Source organism: Phaethon aethereus (assembly GCF_964289735.1).
Source record: "Phaethon aethereus genome assembly, chromosome: 1".
In the NCBI taxonomy this organism is placed as follows: domain Eukaryota; kingdom Metazoa; phylum Chordata; class Aves; order Phaethontiformes; family Phaethontidae; genus Phaethon; species Phaethon aethereus.
Window position 1 is genome coordinate 133,102,552 of NC_138575.1, and position 18,918 is coordinate 133,121,469.

At 36.7% G+C, this 18,918-nt stretch overlaps 1 protein-coding gene across 4 annotated transcripts in view; it reads right to left on the minus strand.

Annotated features, from left to right (window-relative positions):
• The window catches only part of CNKSR2 (connector enhancer of kinase suppressor of Ras 2), a gene marked incomplete at its 3' end in the record, with an annotated part of 223,906 nt that overhangs the window by 43,014 nt on the left and 161,974 nt on the right, over positions 1–18,918 (minus strand). For all 4 annotated transcript variants that reach the window (XM_082012335.1, XM_082012334.1, XM_082012333.1 and 1 more), the window contains 5 exons: positions 13,522–13,570; positions 12,507–12,679; positions 10,262–10,335; positions 7,792–7,863; positions 1,572–1,639 (listed from right to left, as the gene is read on the minus strand). In XM_082012335.1, the coding sequence (XP_081868461.1) occupies positions 1,572–1,639; positions 7,792–7,863; positions 10,262–10,335; positions 12,507–12,679; positions 13,522–13,570 (436 nt within the window). The remainder of the gene's footprint in view (positions 1–1,571; positions 1,640–7,791; positions 7,864–10,261; positions 10,336–12,506; positions 12,680–13,521; positions 13,571–18,918) is intronic.

Sequence of the window (18,918 nt, forward strand, 5' to 3'; positions counted from 1 at the left end):
CTGGAAGACATGGTTAGAAATGAGGCAGCAGCAGGCACAACCTAGTTATGTGCGAGAGCGACAGAACGCCCAAAAACCTTCCCACACATGCTGCTGTCACTGAATTATAGCAGTATGCTGTAAGCCACTGCTCTTGGACTGCACGCTGATCCCTCTACGAGGCTCTGTGGTGAGGCAATCAGGTAATGAATCAAGGCAGACATAATTTTCTGATGCTGTCTTTTAATCTACCATTACAGAATATCCTACTCTCTTGATGTCTCTACCTGGCTGTTGAAGTCACCCTTGCTTCTCACTGGGGAAAGGAGTTTTTTGCACAGTGTCTCCCAGGAAAATGGCACTGCTGCAACACATTTCAGAGAGACAGACCATGTGCATCTTCCTCCTCATAGTATCAGATCAGAAGGTCAGGGTTAAGGCTGCTGTCACATAGGTTGGTACAGCACCGTGACTTTGAGGGGAAAGGAGGACACCACGTGGCAAATTTTGAAGCCTAGTGATAGCCTTTTGAACACAACCCCTCTAAAAAATGGTTAAAAATATAGTCTTTGTAAGGAAAAGAATAGATTAAATATGTTGCTGCTGCAGATCCAAGCTATAAGCTTTTTGGGCCAAAAGACAGAATCTTACTGATGAAGGCTGCAGAGCTATAGAATTAAAAAGTGAGGTTTTGACTCAGGGGGCAGCAGGTAGACAGGCATCTGGATAAACTCTGGATCATCATGACCACTGCAGTTTTCTGGTGCCTGCTACCAGGTACATCTGTAAAAAAGAGCATGGATTCAAAAGCCAGCTGCTTCCCAAGACAGCTAGTTGGATAGGAACACTTCTGTGGATCCATGTCACTGGCAATTCTAGGAAACAACCTCCCCAACACAACTGAGGCCTGACCCTTTCTCTTTCCTGTCTGCAAACAGGACTTCTACTGCAGCAAACTAAAGCAAAGCAACTCCTTATTTTATATATACTGCTTTTTTAAACCCATGAAATATTAGACATTAAAAATAAACAGACGCAAAATGCTGTAAACCTGCAACTCCAAATGAAATGCCAACAGGGCTTTAGCATACACTTCAATATAGCAAAAACAGCAGACATCACAAAAAATTAAATGGCTTTAAATTCAAAGATTCTAGGGGAAATACAATTATGTCAATAGGCTTTAGAAGAATGGTTTTGTTCCTGAGACCAATTTCATGCATTCCTGTCCCCTGTGAATTCAAACACCAAATGTAATGTTTAAAAAATTTTTTTAGTTTGCAGATTCTTAAGCTTCTTCTGATACGGGAGGACAGACTCCTTGGTACCACATACCGGAGCTTACTGGCAGTACATTTGCTGCTTTTAGCTACCTGCTGCAGCCTTCTCAGAAATAATCCAGTGTCTCTGGACCAGAATCTGAAGGAGATAATCAAAACCCCTGAGAGAGAAGGAATTCTCTAAAGCAACAACTATGATACCCATATGTGAATTGCTTTCAGATGACAAGAACGAGGCCTGATACACAGCAGGGAAAAAAGATGAACTTGTGATAAGAGCTGACAGAAGAAACCAAAATAACAATACATTACCTTGCTCTTGTTTGATCCTCTCTCTTTCTGCATAGCCAGCAGCAAGCATGTTAATTCTGTTTAGCCATCTGAAATAATATTTACAAAAACAGGGATACTGATCCAACCTCTTAATTTTTGGGTGCATTTCTACAAAAAACAAAGTTGGGACCATCTGAAGGAGATTCAGGACAATGTTATTTTTCATATTAGACAGTTGTTTTCTGTGATACTCTTATGCAGGGAGTCTCCAAATATCTGGGAGATTTTGCTGTTGAACAAACTGTTTTCACAGCAAAGATTTTATTTCAAATGCAAAACCATGTATGATGTCAAACATTTGTAAAATGAAGGATTTGGAGACAATCAAAGAGCTATTAAGTCTGCTGCTTACAGATATGCCATCATACCAACACTCCTGCTGTTCTGATTTCTTAAGAATAAACACCACTTTTCAGAGATTTAAGCAATATTTTAAAGCCTGAATTGGTAACTTAGCAGAGGAACAGAGCAGAAACAAGCAATAAAAAGAACAGGTTCACTCCCAGACAGAGAGGTTTAATTATGGCATTTTGTGTTTTAGAGCTTACCTTCAGTGCCAAGTACAAAGAGAAGGAGGCATATCAGAATTCACTTTTGTGTTCATGTCAGAGAAGCAGGAGCAGAAAAGGCAGTTGCCTCAATGCAATTCACATCTAAGGCTTTAACCTCAACTTAGACTTGAAAAAATGCTTCTATAGGCTGCACAAATTAAAAAAACCCACAACAATATTGCTATTCTCTTCTAGCGAGGGCTGTCATTGCCAAGCATATACTCAACTGCCTGTAGCAGTGCACTGCTTCAACCTGCCCTCATCCCCCATGGGGCTCTCAGTGTATTCATTATCCAAATGCTTACACTAAATCAGGTCTTCCATCAATGAGGCTTTAAACCACCATGATAATCTCCCATGGCTGTCCATTCCATGGTCAACCTGGAATTACTTGCTCCAGTTATCCCGTAGTCAGGATTTGACAGGCCTGGTTTGCCAACCTACTGGCTTGTAATTTTACAGCTAGGGTATACAGAAGGATGACTGAAGTCAGGTTTGCTTTTTCTTCAGGAATGTGAAACCCCTGTTTCAGAAAACTGTGCCTGATGGGTTTGATTTGCATACTGTATGCATGGAAACAGGACGTAGTATTGTGTCAGCAAGGGCTACACCTTTGTCATCACTCCTGCGTGCCAGCCTTCAAGGTATTTCAGTGCAGGGGAAGCAGGCATCAGATCATAAAATACAGTTGCTCTCCTCAGAATTAACTCCTGTCACTGTCCTTCCACAAATGGTGACCACATGCATGATCTGTAAATCATGTTAGTGGTCCATAAATCATTGTACATTGGGAAGAAAGCTAGAGATTTACTCCTGAAGTGACTACAGAATACTTCATGTTAGCATACAATTGAAATTTCAGCCAGAAGAATAGCGAAGCTGAAGAGGAGACTTAAAATTTCAGTTGTAATTGTTAGGAAGTGTCATACGCTTAAAAAGATAACTAGCACATAGGAACAGAAATCCAACACATCACGTCTCAGACAATGATTTCACACCTTCACAGCAGAAAGGTGACCCAGTACAAAGCTATCTTTTAGGTTCACATTCCTGGTATGTGACGACATTCTTTGGGGAGTAAAGCTCAGCTGTCTCGACAGCTCTGCCAGCCCAAATCAGAGGCACTGAGGTAGGAACCTCACCCAAAGTACTCCAGCCCCGTGCTGCCGAGGGACCAGCAAAGGCCACAGACTTGTCCATGTCCAAAGGCTAAAGCAGCACAAGAAGACAAGTGCCTGCTCTGTCAAATGCCACGTCAGACAGTGGAGGTGGCCCTTTGCTTGCAGCTCACCCATTTTAGATTTCACATTCCCAATTCAGCTCACAGCTTACCACCCCCCAGCATGGCCAGCAGGGAACAGCCACCTACTGCCCTGTGGACAGGGCTGCTGACCACAAAGTGTTAGATGACACATCCATAAAGGCTCTCCTGTTGGAAAACTTCATTCTTTCCTAAATATGAGATAGCATTTCATGTTAAGTGTGCCTGAGAGTGAGGTAACCAATTAAATTAACAAACACTTAATTGACAGTCAATTGATACTGGTTATAGCTATGGTAGATGATTGTTTCCAGAAAAATATTATTTCCTGGAAAGTATAATCTAATGAGAATCCAGGAAATGTATACCAGTCCGAGAAAGAGAGAGCTGACTGACTTCACATTCAGTGATTTTCTGCAGGTCATGATCTGTGTCATGGTTTGGAATATCACCTGCAATGCCTGTGGGGTAAGTGAGAAGGTACTGATGTGGTTATAAACTGTTAACAACCATGGCTTTTGAGCAGCTTGATAGTTTATAAACTAAAAGAATGGTATTGACTTCTTCTGCCTATTTTCTGATATGTGGCTGCTAAAGCTTTTCAGATATGGTTAGAATGGGTATGGCTAGAGAACTAATATTATTTTAATAAAGCATGGCTAGAGTTATGGTTCATTGAAGTTAGAATCGTATGAGAAATTCAACACACTGGGCTTGTATCACAGGGAAACATAAAGATCTGCAGAAAAGGAGTAAAACATGCTTGTGTTACAATGCACTGAGGACAAAAATTCTGAGCATACAGTTATAAAAATATTCTTTACTATGTATATTAAAAGATACAAAGCCCTAGGACATGGGAAGATTTAAATCTTTCTTCCCTGCGGTGTGCTGTGCGCTGGTAGCCACTGTAACTTTTAGAGGGCAAGAGGCTAACAAAATACTCCTTCCTTACTGCAAATGCAGCTTTAATTTTCTTGTGAGAATTATAAAATCTATTTGTTAGGTATGACAATAAATAGGGTAGCTCTGGTAGTTGCAGCAGTCATCTAGGTTTCCTTTTTGTTTTCTTTTTCTTTCGAAGAACAGCACATACATTTCTTGTCAGTGTTTAAAACAATTTTATGACACACAGAAAAGGATTAAAAAAACCCCAATCTTTCTGTAGACCTGTAACTTCTGTAAAGAAGAATGCACAGTACTGGCACTCTCACAGGATAGTAGGAAACATTTTTCTATCTTATCTCATGCTCCAGATAGATGCAATGCCTTTAGTCAAAGCAGGGTGTCAAATTGTCCTTAATAGCAAACCTTGATGATATAGGATGAACTTACTATATGGGAGTATGGATAGCTTACAGTGTCTATAAGTACCCAACTGCAGTTTAACTGGAATGTAGAGGCTTGTAGACGATGCGGGAGAATTTTTAGAGGCCGCCTTACTGAAATCTTCCAGAAACATTTTCATGTGCTAATACTACTACAGTCATCTTTCCTCTTGATCATAGAGCTACACTAAGGAAGAAAACCCTTATAGATGTCAATACTCAATGTCACAAAAATAAAAAGAGGACAGCTCAGTTACAGCACGTCAAGGAAGTTCTCAGAAAAATATTCCATATGAAGCTACCGACTGTATTTCCCTTCCTTCCCTCACCAGAAGATATAATTTTGGCAGCCATATATGTCATCACTTAAAAAATGGACAGCTTGGAATAAAAAGGAAGAATAAGAATATTGTAAGTATTTAAGCTGGCCAACTCTGAAAAGGATGCATTTGCCTCTGAGCTGATGATAAGGATTTTTGAGTAAAGAACAAATAGTCCATAAAGCAGCAGGCAGAGCTACTACAGAAAATCAAAATAAAGTTACGTATAGTATCATCAAGTAGAAATATATGGACTGCCTTCTACATTAGAAAGTTTTCTTGGAATGGGAATAACAATGAATTTCTAAGCAAAATGTTTCTAAGACTATACACTTACACTAGCAAAACGGTACTTTGCATTCATAAGGGATATTCTGTCTTTCTTCTCACCCAGACTATGCATCTTATATGGGTAGAAAGAACACTTTTGCTGGTGCAATCATGCAGATGAAAGGAACTTCAGAAGCCACAACAATAAAGTTCAGCGATCACAGTTCTCCAGACTCTTTACCAGCATAATGGTGTGGCACAGTCATAAAAGTAGTAAAAAAATTTGAATAGTGACAGTCACATGAGATTAAAATACCCATTTTATCTGAGTAGATACACACAAACAAACATTTCATATCCTGCATACACTTTTTTTTAAAAGAACAAATCATTTTATACAAGAGATGAAGGAATTGAACCATTTTGAACTTTCATCTAGGCTATGTATTAGAAGTTTTCTACTTTTGTTTCTTGGGCTTCAAGTATAAACAGAACTGAAATGACTGCATGATACATAATTAAAATGTATGTCACAAACCTGACAAAGAAAAGAGCAGAAATTGATCAAATAGTCTTAATTTAACTTAATAACCTGATTCTGCGTTTGACTTCAGCTAGGCTACAAAATGCTTTTAGACAGGAAGTATTTTATTATCTCTGCATTTGAAAGATTATTTTTCTGTAATCCACTTTTTTTCCAATATATTGAGTTAATTCAATGTTTGTGAAAGTGAACTACTTTTTCTAATACATTAAACAAAGAGAAAAAAAAATTATTTGGTGAGACTCTGATGGCAAATCAGATGTAAGAATTTCAGGTAAGTCCATAGACCTTGACAGAGTTGCTTTAACTTACATGTGTATAACTCAGATAAAAATTTGGTCAAGCTCATTCTAAATGAATTAATAAGCACTTATTTCAAAATATGGTAAAAAGACTATTTGTGCTGGGAAGTTAAAAATCTTTCAGTTCTTGGGTTTTAGGCTGTACAATCCATTTTTTAAAGAATTGATGCATATTTGCTGCTGCTTTCTGATTACTGAACAGTTACATAAATTTTTATCCTTAAAAACAAGGTGCCTTGTCATACTGACTGAGGACCTGCTGACAGAAATTATTTATCTGCTGCTGTAGTTCAGGATATGCCGAATAGACCATGCCATTATTCTGTTTGCTGTGCAGCAAATTGCATTTTGAGTGACTGGTTTGACAGAATTATCAAGGAAAGGCAAGCCTAAAATTTTACAAACAAATAAAAAGGTTTTACGTTTTCTGAGGAGAGACTTTTGAAGTGAACCTAAGTCATGCATGAACTTTTGAAAAAATGTTAACAGACAGCTATTTCTAAATGAAAGCAAGAATAGTATAGTATCAGCATACTTTTCCAGTCAAATATTATCACTAAAGAACTGGCAGTACCCTGAAGTTGCTCTGCCATGTAGCTGAATCTAGTATGCACAGGAGAGATTAAACCATGATTACAGCACTTACTAACAGTTTTATGGACGGAGTTTTAACTCCTTTTTTCTCTGTTTTAAAAGAAATTTTGCTCAGCAAGGATGTCCAGAGCCATTATCTAAGGTAGAACAATTCTCAGGTTGCAATCATCCATTTTGGTTTGTGTCCTCTGTCATATGATGAAAATGGCATCTTATTTTGAACTGAATTAATTTCAGTTTATGTTGTGAAAATAAATGAAATAAAATCCCAAATACTTGAACAGACATGAGATCCATGTGTTTTATTTACCATTCAAATAAATTAAGAGGAACTGTGTTTATTTTGTGCTGAAGTCTCAATCATTTTTCTGAAAAAATCGTACCAGTGGCCTAAAATAGATACAGTAAAACTCATAAGACTTAAGTCCTTGTTCTTTTTGAGTTGCTGAATTTTTCCCCACTAAATTCAATACAACCAAAGTTTCACTTCAACTGTAGATTATAAGACAATCTGCAAAATTCATTCCTTGTAACCTCTACTTCCTTTTTCAAGACTGGCAGAAGAAAAATCAGTGACTGCTTTAAATCTTTCTCCAACTTCTCATTCCCTCCAGGGCCAGAAACAGAACCATCCCCAGTGCAAGCATTACATGTCTTTGGGAGTATGTTAAGAAGCAGAGTTGGAGATACTGCACCTTTGCAGGTGCTGCACAGCCAAATGCAGAAACCTGGTATTCTGAAATTTTGTTTGGATGTTTTTTCACATACTGTATTTGGTTTTTTTTAGAAAGAGGGAATCTCATTTCTAAAAATTTTCAAACCTTTGTTTCAAAAAAAAGTAATTTTTGCATGAATTGGATATTTAGCATATGCAGCCATTCAGAAACAATATTACTCTGCACTTATTTTCTCAGCTATTAAACTTAACTTTTTAGATTAACATGTAACTTATTATCACTGGGTTATTACTAGCTTCAAGAAGTGTCATATTTAAGGAATGGTTCCTTGAACTTTGCTAGATTTCCTTACCTGTTCATATCATCTAGATGTTCAGCAGCAAAATAAAAACTTTTGATCTTAGGATGGCAGGCTTTGAATGCACTGTAGAAGAAAAACATAATTATGAAAATGTAATGGTACAACTTTTTTTTTAAAAAATGTAAGATAGTGTGGTCACCAAGGAATGAGATGAGTTCAGATTTCCTGAGTTGCTGAATGCCCTCAAACAGTATATAAACATACAACTTTTAGGATTGTGCCAGATTTCACCAAGTAGTGCTCTTCAACTACCCCCTTCTAAATAATGTTTGATTCATATGAATACTGTTCAACAATCACCTGCAGTATACCATATTTGGATAAAGTTAACCAGTTAAGGATATAATTTTATGTATCAGGTAATCTTCCTGATATACCTATAGGTGTCAATTTTTTCTGAACAGAAAATTGACTGAACAATTTCTTTGATACAGCAGAAAAACTCTCAGTCTTGGTGATTTCTCACATCCCAATGACCTTGACATTACCTTTAGCTCTAATGACTGCATTTCAAACAGAAAAATGTGATGCGCTGATTGACTTCTGAAAAGCTGTTATAAATCAACACTGTGTTCTTGAGGTCATTCTAAGCAATGGGCAATTACATCTCATCTTTTCTTTCCACCAAAGTAATCAACATGACTGGGCAAAGAGAATTACTGCATTTCATACATAATATGAAATAAATTACTAGAAAGAACTTTTTAACTATGTTGGATAAAGATTTATGGTGAAATACTTGAAGATCAGGAAATGCACCTGAAAGTAATTAATAATTTACAGTACAGAAGAATCATTTTTGAGAACAGCCTGAAGGTCTCTCTTAAAGTCAGAATAAAGAATGCCTAACAGTCTCAAAGAAAATAAGGAAAACTGCAAACGTGATACATGAAGAACATCTTCACCATTTTTCTGAGACACAAAGGATTTCATATATATATATAAATAAAGATATATAAAGTAATAAAATAATTCTCTCTCTCTCTAATCCATTGTGTCTCATATTTTCAATATGTATGTCTGTGTGTGTACATATATGTAAATACATGAAAAGAGGTTTTAAGAAACCAGGGATATGAAATGGCTATCCAGGAAAGTTACTGCTAGTGAAGGTAATGTAAAATTGAGACAAAAAGAATTCTTCTAACCCGTCAGAGCATGACACAATGTTATGCAAGTGAAAGCAGTGACATCCACTCAGTTTAGAAAGACATCATCAAGTTACTGAGACTCAAAACTTGACTTAAAATTTTTACAGCATCTGTCATCTGGATTCTTAGAGGTATTTTTCTTTATCTGCCACCCAAGCAAGGAATTTTAATAGCCACATTTTATGTTCTACTATCCAGTAGATACCAAATCAAGTAAAAAAAACCAATTTAAGCAGGGTGCAATTCTAAGAAATGAATTTACTCTATGCTGCTGCCCCAACAAAAAAGAAAAAATTAAACACTTCAGCAGTGTAACCCAAGGACACAGGACAATAAGTCCAAGATAATGTATCTTTTTTTTTTTTTTCAAATGCAGTTTTCATTTTCTGCCCTTTGAGACCATCATGAAGAGCAGAATTCATCCTGAGACATGTAGACCAACTGATACAAGGTCAGTGGCTTCTTTAGAACTGTATGTACTACAAATCATACCATTTTACTTTTGCAATTGCTTTTCTGCACAAATTTCAGTGATTCCACAGTCTTGATAAACTTAAAAGAACAGTAAAAACCATTAGAAGGCAAGGCAAAGCGTTTTCAACAATAACAACTCTAAAAAGACCTCTGTGGGAGTATGCACCTGTCACATTGCTACATATGCTTGAATTTGCATAATTTGCATTCTTCTTCCATAAGAAATGGACTTGTGCAATGGCACCGATCTGGACAGCAGCACACACAGCTAGGTGAGAAGCAAAGTTATTTGAGACCTTTAGGTCACACCTCAAAAATCACTGTCATTCTCTTTTTTTACTGTGCCCCAGGACTGATACACTGTGTCAGCAAACTTTGAGATGATGCTAACTAATTCGGAGTTACATTAAAGACTGATACCTGGCCATGAACTCGGGGACTTTTTTATTTGAATGGTCTCTTTATTATGCTTAAAGCTCTTTGTTGAGCTTAAAGGTATCACACACACACACACTTCACCCCTGAAAATCAAACAAACCACCCCCCAAAACCAGAAAGGAAACAAAAGAAGAAAGGAAAACTAGGAAAATAAAGGGACAGACGCAGCCAAGCAGCCTTCTTACTTTTAATTCAGTTTGCTGTATTCAAGCACTGTGATTCATGATAAAGTAAAAAAATCTTTTTTCAGGAAAGATGCCACACAGAAACCAGACTGAATTTGCCTGTTCTCTGTGAACTTATTCTGTAATACAATCAAATGATCACTGTAACGAAGTCCATCATGTCACTGTGTCTGTTTTTTATTGTATCATTGCACTACTTTTGAGCATACTTACTATTTCTTGCGGCATTCACTGGCTCTGTCAATTTTAAATTCAGGTAGACTGATGAATCCTTCCGCTTTTTCATCCTGCAAAGATATTTCTAGGTATTACTGTTGTTAAGGTGTCAGAAAAAACCCCCACCACACTGAAAACTTAAAGATATTTTGACTTGGCTGCTTCTTACATAAGAAATACTAATGTATGTTCTGCTCTTGGCAAACCTCCCACAGAAGTCACCGGGACTTTTGCCAAAGTAGTAAGACAGATCCCTTGGTGTAAAATATAATTATAAATACCCAGTTTTCTTAAACAATTTCACAGCTGAAACAGCATTTGAAAATATACAAAATGACCAAATGTATTCAGGCAATTAGTTATTGTAATTAGTTAATTTGGGGGGAAGTTGATCTAATTAGTAAGGAGAAGTGCAGCCTTCTGTAAGAAATGGGGAAGAAAGCAATTTCAAAGTGTGCTGTTTACCATCTTTATAAGACATCACAGCTAAGAGGCATGATATCTCTTCAGCTACTTTCATCTCTCTCCAACACTCAAGAGAGAAGACATCTGACTTTCCTCCTCTCTACTCTAAAAACTTGCACATAGTTTATTTTATCAGATATTCAATCTCCCTTGACTTTCCACAATTTTAAAGCATTATTTATTATAATAAATCAATAACAAGAACTCTCTTATTTAACTGCTCATAACTTCACATGAGAAATTACTACATGATCACGAAAGTGAAGCTGCAGAAAACACAAACGTATGTTAAGGAATTCCACAGAATTACATCTTTTTCTCAGAATCTCCATAGTTAGTTATGCTATATATGCAGTCCATCTGACTATATGCTTTTTAAAAAATAAATAAATAACACAAATCAGCATATAAAACTGGAATTAGGGTTGTTCTGCAGAAGGTACAAGGTTGTAACAGGTTCTGCATTAGCAGATATTTTAAAATCAAAAGGACACTGTTTAGAATAATCTTGCTATTTCTTTTTTGCATGGTTGCCTAAGGAATCAGAATTTTGGCAAGAGCAGTGTTTGCTTGTCCGTTCATCTGCCACTGAGGCTCCCCTTGACACCTTTTGAATCTATTGATGATTGCAGACACTTCGGTGAGCGAGCTGAGTTCTCAAAAGTAACTGAATCTCAGCGAGTCTCAGGGAATCTTGGGACAGGGGGCAGACAGAGTCGCCCAGACCACTGCCCTCTCCTCAGAAAAGTAAGGCCCAGCTCAGCAGTTCCACATGCTCCTTGGCCGCAGCTGGTGACCAGTCATCGTACTTGTAGGTATGAATTACTGCCCTGACGAAGACCTCGTAGTAGACCTTGAGGAGGGAGGATGGAGAGGAAGGCATTAGAGTTACTGATCTGAAGCTGGGATCAAGGCACAAATGAGATGAGTCTCAAACAAAAGAGTCTCAACCAAAGCCAAACAGGCTTTGGTATCTCTGTTCATGGAACAACTTGCTTTCTGTCTACCCAGGGAAAAATTTGGGATCACAATATTTTTAAAAGATTATGTACAAATGCTTGCAGAGTTTAAAAGACAAGTCCAGGACTGAGTTCATCCACATGTTGGCAATGATTTTATCTCAGGATATCTGCTAATGAGACTAATAGGGTTTAAAATTAAGGTTTCCTAACTCACTCGCAAAAAGCTGTGTTGCTAAAGCTGATATAAATAAATGTGTACTAATGCAGAACATGTTGCACAATCAAAACTGTGTGCAATTCAGTTGAGCCGCTCCGGCACTCTTAAGTTCAGCATATATGAGCACTGAATTCATATCAAAAGCTACAAAAAAGGAATGACAGGAGAACACAACTAAGAAACAAAAGTATCTTCCTTAATTGCCAGAGGTTTTGGTGATTTCACCAGCACAGATAAACAAGGAACACCAGGCAGCACATCATCAAAGTTTATGCTCCCATGACTAAGCCTGAACGACAGGATTAAATAACTATCTTTTCCCTTTCAATGATTTGAGAATAGATTTATTCTAAACTGGTGAGAGTAGGACACAGGAAAGTGTGTTATTTCTCCTTGTAGTAAAAGGTGAATTTGAAGGACCAAATATGTCCAGACCTTAATGGCAATTTATTCAGGCACTTAACAGTAATTTCAGTATGATTATTTGGATGAATAAAGTTATTCACATATATAAGCACTCAAAGCACTGGCTTCTCACTAAATCACGACAACAGCACTACACAGGGTATTTGCTGAGACAGTGAGCACAGATGCTTACCTCTTCATTGATATACCAATATAGAGATGTATCCTTCAGGACAAACCAGTATTTTTTCCATTTCTGGGAGAAATAACTCTTGGCATCTTTCTTTTTCCAAAGCCAGCCTTCACAGTCCCCTCGACCAAGATCTTTACATGAGATCCGTCTTTTGCTTTTACCAGGAATAGGAGCTGAAAATGACGAGTTGATGTTGAAAGTGTTTGACTTTTCCACTAAATCAACAAGACAGCTAGCCAGCAAGCACTGTATATTTGCTTAAGAAAGTTATATTTTTCAACCTCAATTTGCCATGAATAACTTATTACAAACATTCTATTTCGACCACAAATTCTATGTAAGGCATGATAAGTTAAAAACCAAAACAAACCATGCTCAGCACCTCACAGAACTCATACTCTATGGATAAGACAAAAAGAGAGAGCAACACAGAAAGAGAAGGCATTATAGAGAAAAGCAAGTTATTTAAAAATAAGAAAAATGGTTATTTGTTATTTTCAACAAGTTAGTACTTCACAGCAGATTAAAGCACACAGCATATAAATTCATGTACTTTCACACTTTGCTGCCAAATACAACTATGTAAGTACTTCACAGGTATTCAGAAACCTCTCTTTGCAGCTCTTTCTGCAACTGAACAGTTCCTAAGGCCTTTGTACTTCTAAATCAAAGGAGAACAATTTACTATGATATAAATTACCTGACAGCTTAGGCAATGAATAAGGGCTGCAGTAAGACATTACATACACACAGCTTGAAAAACCAGCCCTGGCCCCAAAGAGGCTAGAGTCTAAGTATTCAAAAAAACCCCAAACCCAGCAGATATATACAGATACAGGAGCATTAGGAAACCATGAGACAACAGTAATGGACTAACACCTTCTCAGCATGATCAACTGAACTAAACATTGGCTTGGAGCTGACAAGTTCTAGTTCCTCAGATACTGCAATACCATAAACATTAATGTTGGCAATTCCCTTCCTACCAATACAGGAAAACAAATTTAATTTTTACCTTTGTTCTTCTTTTTACTTTTCTGCTGTAGAGAAGACTGCTGAAATGTCTATGAGAAAATCAAAATGGAAGAAGTGAAAATACAGTTTATATTCAACCACATCCTTATCATAAAAGAAGTGTAACATTGCGAACACTGAAGTCATCACCAAGTAACGCCAGCCAACAGACTTCTTAGGCCTAGGAAAAATTGGTAATTTTAGTTCATCTGGTCGTAAGTTGTAAAGCAAACGCACACAGTGAAACATCTTAAAATAGACCACAAATTAATTTGCCAAAACAACTGAAGTTTCTCTCTAAAATGGTTGCTCTTCTCTCATTCTGTTAATAGGTAAGGAATGTCTCCCTTTGGTTAGTATGATACTGAAGCTACACAGCCCATGCATTTCTAATACATCGCTTAATTAAGGTCTTCCTGAAATAAATATGCAAATATGAAATTAACACACTGCTTAATGCAGGTGTGAAGGCATTATACAATGGTCCTCAGAACATCAGAAAATTTGCTCAGAAATGGGTCTAATATTTTTAAAGACACTAATAAAGTTCTGCTAGTTCACAACTGGGAAGATGTCTCCTAAATAAATATTCTGAAATAGAAAACACTTTATTTTTTGCTAGGTTTTGACTGGAGGTATTTCCCTCCAGTTGATCCACTCCCATGAACCAAACCATTGTCTTGGCAATAAGACAGGATAGAAATTACTCCTTTACTTAAGATTCTAGCTTATGAAAAATGGCAATAAATATTAACACATTTTATGGTTAGAAAACTTTGACTCAGATAATCACGATCACTCTAGTGAATTAAAAAAATAATTCTGCAATTAATCACTCTAAAATTTAAAGTCATGTTTTTAGTTGTTTTGAGTTTTAGTTTTCTATAAAGATAGACAAATGTATTAGTGCTGAAACTAAGAAAAGGCCACGTTAGAGTGTCTGAGTATTAAAAGTTATTATTTCAGCTTCCAATGAATCAATACAAAAATCAAAGCTTTTGCAGCACTTGACAAAAATAAATCTAAGCGAAAGCACTGACAGCCCTGTAAGCGCAAATCCTGTTCCTAGCAGATAAGACAAACCCTCACCCCAGCTTACAAGGCTCCCTTATCAAATCAAAGAGCTGCTCTTCTTTTTATTTTCTACTCCCTGCTTTACAGACACCTGAGCTCACATGCAGGAGGCTGAAGCTCAGCTTCCAAGGGATGTCTCTCCTCACTGCTGAAATGTTTTCAAGCAGCAAATACTAACATGTCCATGGGGACAAATTACCAGCAATACAATGACAATTAAGTGTAATATAAAAAACTAACGGACTCGGTAGTTGTGCTGATTCCTTGTAGACCATATATGAAGAAAGCTACTCAACTGTACTGCCACCTCAGATGGTCAAAATAGGCCTCCACTGGGAAGAAAAAAGCCCATTTGTTTTCATTCCCTGGCTCTTGTCTTTTTCCTTCTGCTACCGGTATCAATTCAATCAGCAAGCCAAGACAGCAACACCATCCCAACTTACGTCACATGAAATATTTTGACCTGCGTAGGACTAAGAGATCTTTATGGCCCAGGAATAAGAGTGACTGTGCAGAAGTGTGTAAATAACTCCCTCTTACATGCTTTGAAAGTCTTACCTAATTCAAAGTGGTTGAAAAAACACACATGTGCACAAACCCAAAACTTTAGCACTCCTCAGTTCACAACCCAGACAATTTCATTCTGCTGCTTGACTTTTCTGCACTAATATTTTCACAGTGACAAAACAGAAAAGGAAAACCGCTCGGTTTTCCTATAAGTGATTCTGAAAGCAGGTGCGAACAATGTGAAAAGCCTTCTCTTTAAATGTTTTGTCTGAAAATTGAACCTGCAAATGTGAGCTCGCACCTCTCAACTTCTGAGTCAGTTTTTGGGAAGAAAAGGTAATGAAGGAGTATCAGTTTTTAATGGGAAGACAGCATGTAATTTAGATGCCTAGCCATTTTTCCATACATTATGTCATATTGCAAAATAGAAAGGTTTTATTAAATTCTGTTATTATTCTAAATTAGCTCATTAAATTATAATGAAGGATAAAATCTACAACTGAGTGAAGTTCCTGGGAACTATTCAACTGACTTCAGTGATTGTAGCTAACACTTTGTTCTACATAGATTATGTAGATAGATTATTCTACATAGACTTCAGGCTTCCAATTGGTTTGTCCATTGCAAAAACAGCACCAGCTTTTTTTTTTTTTTACTCAGATGTATCAGCAGTATGCATCAGCCAGTGAACACTCAGTTTCAAACTCACATGGTATGTAGTCTAAAAAAACCCAAGTGAGGATGAAATCTAAAAATGCTTCTTCTGTTGTTTTTTTTTAGGAAATCATCAAATGCAATCTGCAGCCTCTTCCCAGTTATTAGATCATGCTTAATGCCATTTTCTCAGTGCTGTTTAGAAACACAGAATGATGAAGGAGGTCACGTCCTTTTTCCTGCTCAGAGCAAGGCTTGCTTCAAAGCCAACGCTGGATCATGTTCTTCAGGGTAATCTCCAGACAAGAGCCAACTATCTCCAAAGAGGGAGATTCCACAACCTCTTTAAGCGACCTGTTCTAATGTTGGCCACCATAATTTTTCCCTTTTTACAGCTTAATCCTGTGATGTGGCAAATATGGAAATAATATAAATACTTCTTTTTAATGCCACAAACCCTGAAAATATGGATTCACACCAAAGCCAGAAATTTAGTTGTACTAAAGCAAGTTTTCTGCAAGTTACTGTTTAATTACCCACCCACAAGGCCGGATTTCAACATATGTTCACTGCATTTTGATTCTGATACATCTTGAGCTTTGAGAAACTGCTTTCACATACATCTTGTCCCAGTTTCCAAGAATTCATCTCTCCCACTAATTCTGAGAGCAAGCATGAAATGAAATAGAAAACAGCTTTCTATATTAAAGACAGTTGTTAGTAACTCAAAATAATAAATAAAATGGAAACAAGACTGAAAAGATGAAATAGATTAATATCTTAACTCAGATGGAAATTGTCATTCCTGAAGAAAATTTGAAACTATTTTATCATACTCTGAATTATATGCTTTCCAGTCACCCAAAATACAATTAGCAAAGCTTTCTATTATCCAAAAGCAAGGTGTCACTTGATATTTAACATATATCAAAACTCCCTTGAATACCCTGAGCCTCAGTTTTTTTAATGCAATAATTTTCTCCTGTAATATGTGATGTTTGAGCTTGTTGTATTTAATAATACACTTAAACTAAGCCCTCTGACAAATGTACATTTAAGTAGATTATCAAAGAAACCTTTTAGGTATATATATGTCTGCCTTTGCTATCATCAGCTTCCAAAGCACATGTATTTCAAGAGGAACAAAACATAATTTATTAAAGGGATTTTTGCTATTTTTCCGTTTGTTTTTTTTGTTCGATTTTTTGTTTTTAACAAAGGTGCTAGCCTACCTCTAGCCCTACCTTTCTGAGGGCTTAGCTGCACATCACATCAGCCAATGGGGATTTCATTGTGCATGGAATAGCCGTACAGTTCCTCTCTTCCTGCAACCGTTCATTTCCAAACTTGCTATGTGGGTTATATTTACTTTAACACTCTTCAAAATGATTGACAGAGTTCTGAAAGGCAGTCAGAAGACTGCACAGCTGTAAATAGCAATCTGCCCTAGGGTATGCCTTTCCATCCTTTTAGGATTATAGCAAAGTAATACAGCTACATAACAAAAAAGTTCCCGGTGGAGACTCACACTAACAAACTAGGTCACCAATGACCTACAACTGTATTTGATCCTTTAGCAAGAAAATAATCACATATAGATGGTATAATTATCGGTATCTGCATGCACACAATCAAGCATCAGCATCTTCATATGTACAACACAAAATTTTCAAGAAATGAGACTATGCAGTTTTTCTCTCATCCTCAGTTACCCAGGTTTCTATCTGCTTTCAGCTCTTGGGACAAAGTATTCATTCGTGGTTAGTACCACACCTCCTGTGTATTTGCTCAGAAGGGAAGCAAGATTGAAAAGTTAGTCATTAACATTCAGAAGTCTGAAAATGTGAGTATTTATTATGAACTACTTCATAGTAATTTGATAGCTCTCTACTTGGAAAAACCTATTTAAATAAAAGTGTGAAATAATTTAAGTTTCAATTCATTTATTTGTTTCATGCCAAATAGGAAACTTAACAAACTGATCTTCTAATACCAATATTAAATTGGAGTGAAACTGCTATCAGGAGAGATGAATATTCGATAAAACTTATGTTATGATGAAAGTTAGAAAATTTCTACTCCAGTTGATACCTCAAATAAAAGTAGAAGACAAGTAAACCTCAAATAAAAGTAGAAGACAAGTAAACTTGTTATCAAAACTACTTATTTGGGAGGACTGGTTATTTTGACAAACTTCAAGAGTCTGAGGAGGAAGTCTAAAGATTTGGGGTCAAACTATTGCTATATAAGAGCTTCTCTAAATCTAATATAAATTCCATGTATGACCCACAGAACATGATATCCCTGTCCAAAAAATAGATATATTCTAATAGTCACATGAACCCCTTCATGGTTACAGAATTTGGAAGTCTACCACAAAAAGACCATAACTGAAGCTTCTCTGAAGTTCTGGATTGGCCATAACAATTAGTACTAAATTTCACAGCATAAAAAATCCTCTTTCAAGTACTTATTTGTTTCTTCACTTTTCTTCAGAGATTTTTCACTCACTCATTTTCGTAAAGCTTGAAGAGAGAACCAGGTTATGGAAATAATAACCTCCAATTCTTCTACCTGAATTTGAGCTCAGTCTGATTGGAAAGGAAAACGGCAGGTATCTTTATAGTTTTTTAGAGAGCTCAAGTCAAATCCAATTTTTCTCAAGCTGCAAGTTTAGACACCAAGGAACTATTTACAGTCAGACAGTTCTCCTCTGTCACTGTAAGATAACTTTCTCTAGTTTCAGCAGAGTAGCTTGTAACATTTCTGATTACTGGAACTTTCTGCTGCAGATGGAAATGGTAGTATGTGGAAAAAAATGAAAGCTAGTGCTGCCAATTATTTGATTGATCTTTCACACTCAATACTTTGAGAACACTGGCAATGTTCTGTTTTCACAGTTTTGATACACCACATATACATGTTTCTCTGCACTTGGTGTCTTGAGATCCAAAATTTCAGAGCTAAAAGAAGAGTGAAAATGGAGAAAAATTTAAAGCTATTTATATTACATTGTCACACTATCTGTCACTATTAGGAACTCATACTTAAGGGTACTCCCAACAGAGAATGTTGCCAAAATCTTTTTTGTTTACCATCTTGTTTAGTCTCCATTAAGAGATAATGATAGATAGTATTAATTATTTTCATAGATATTTGTGGA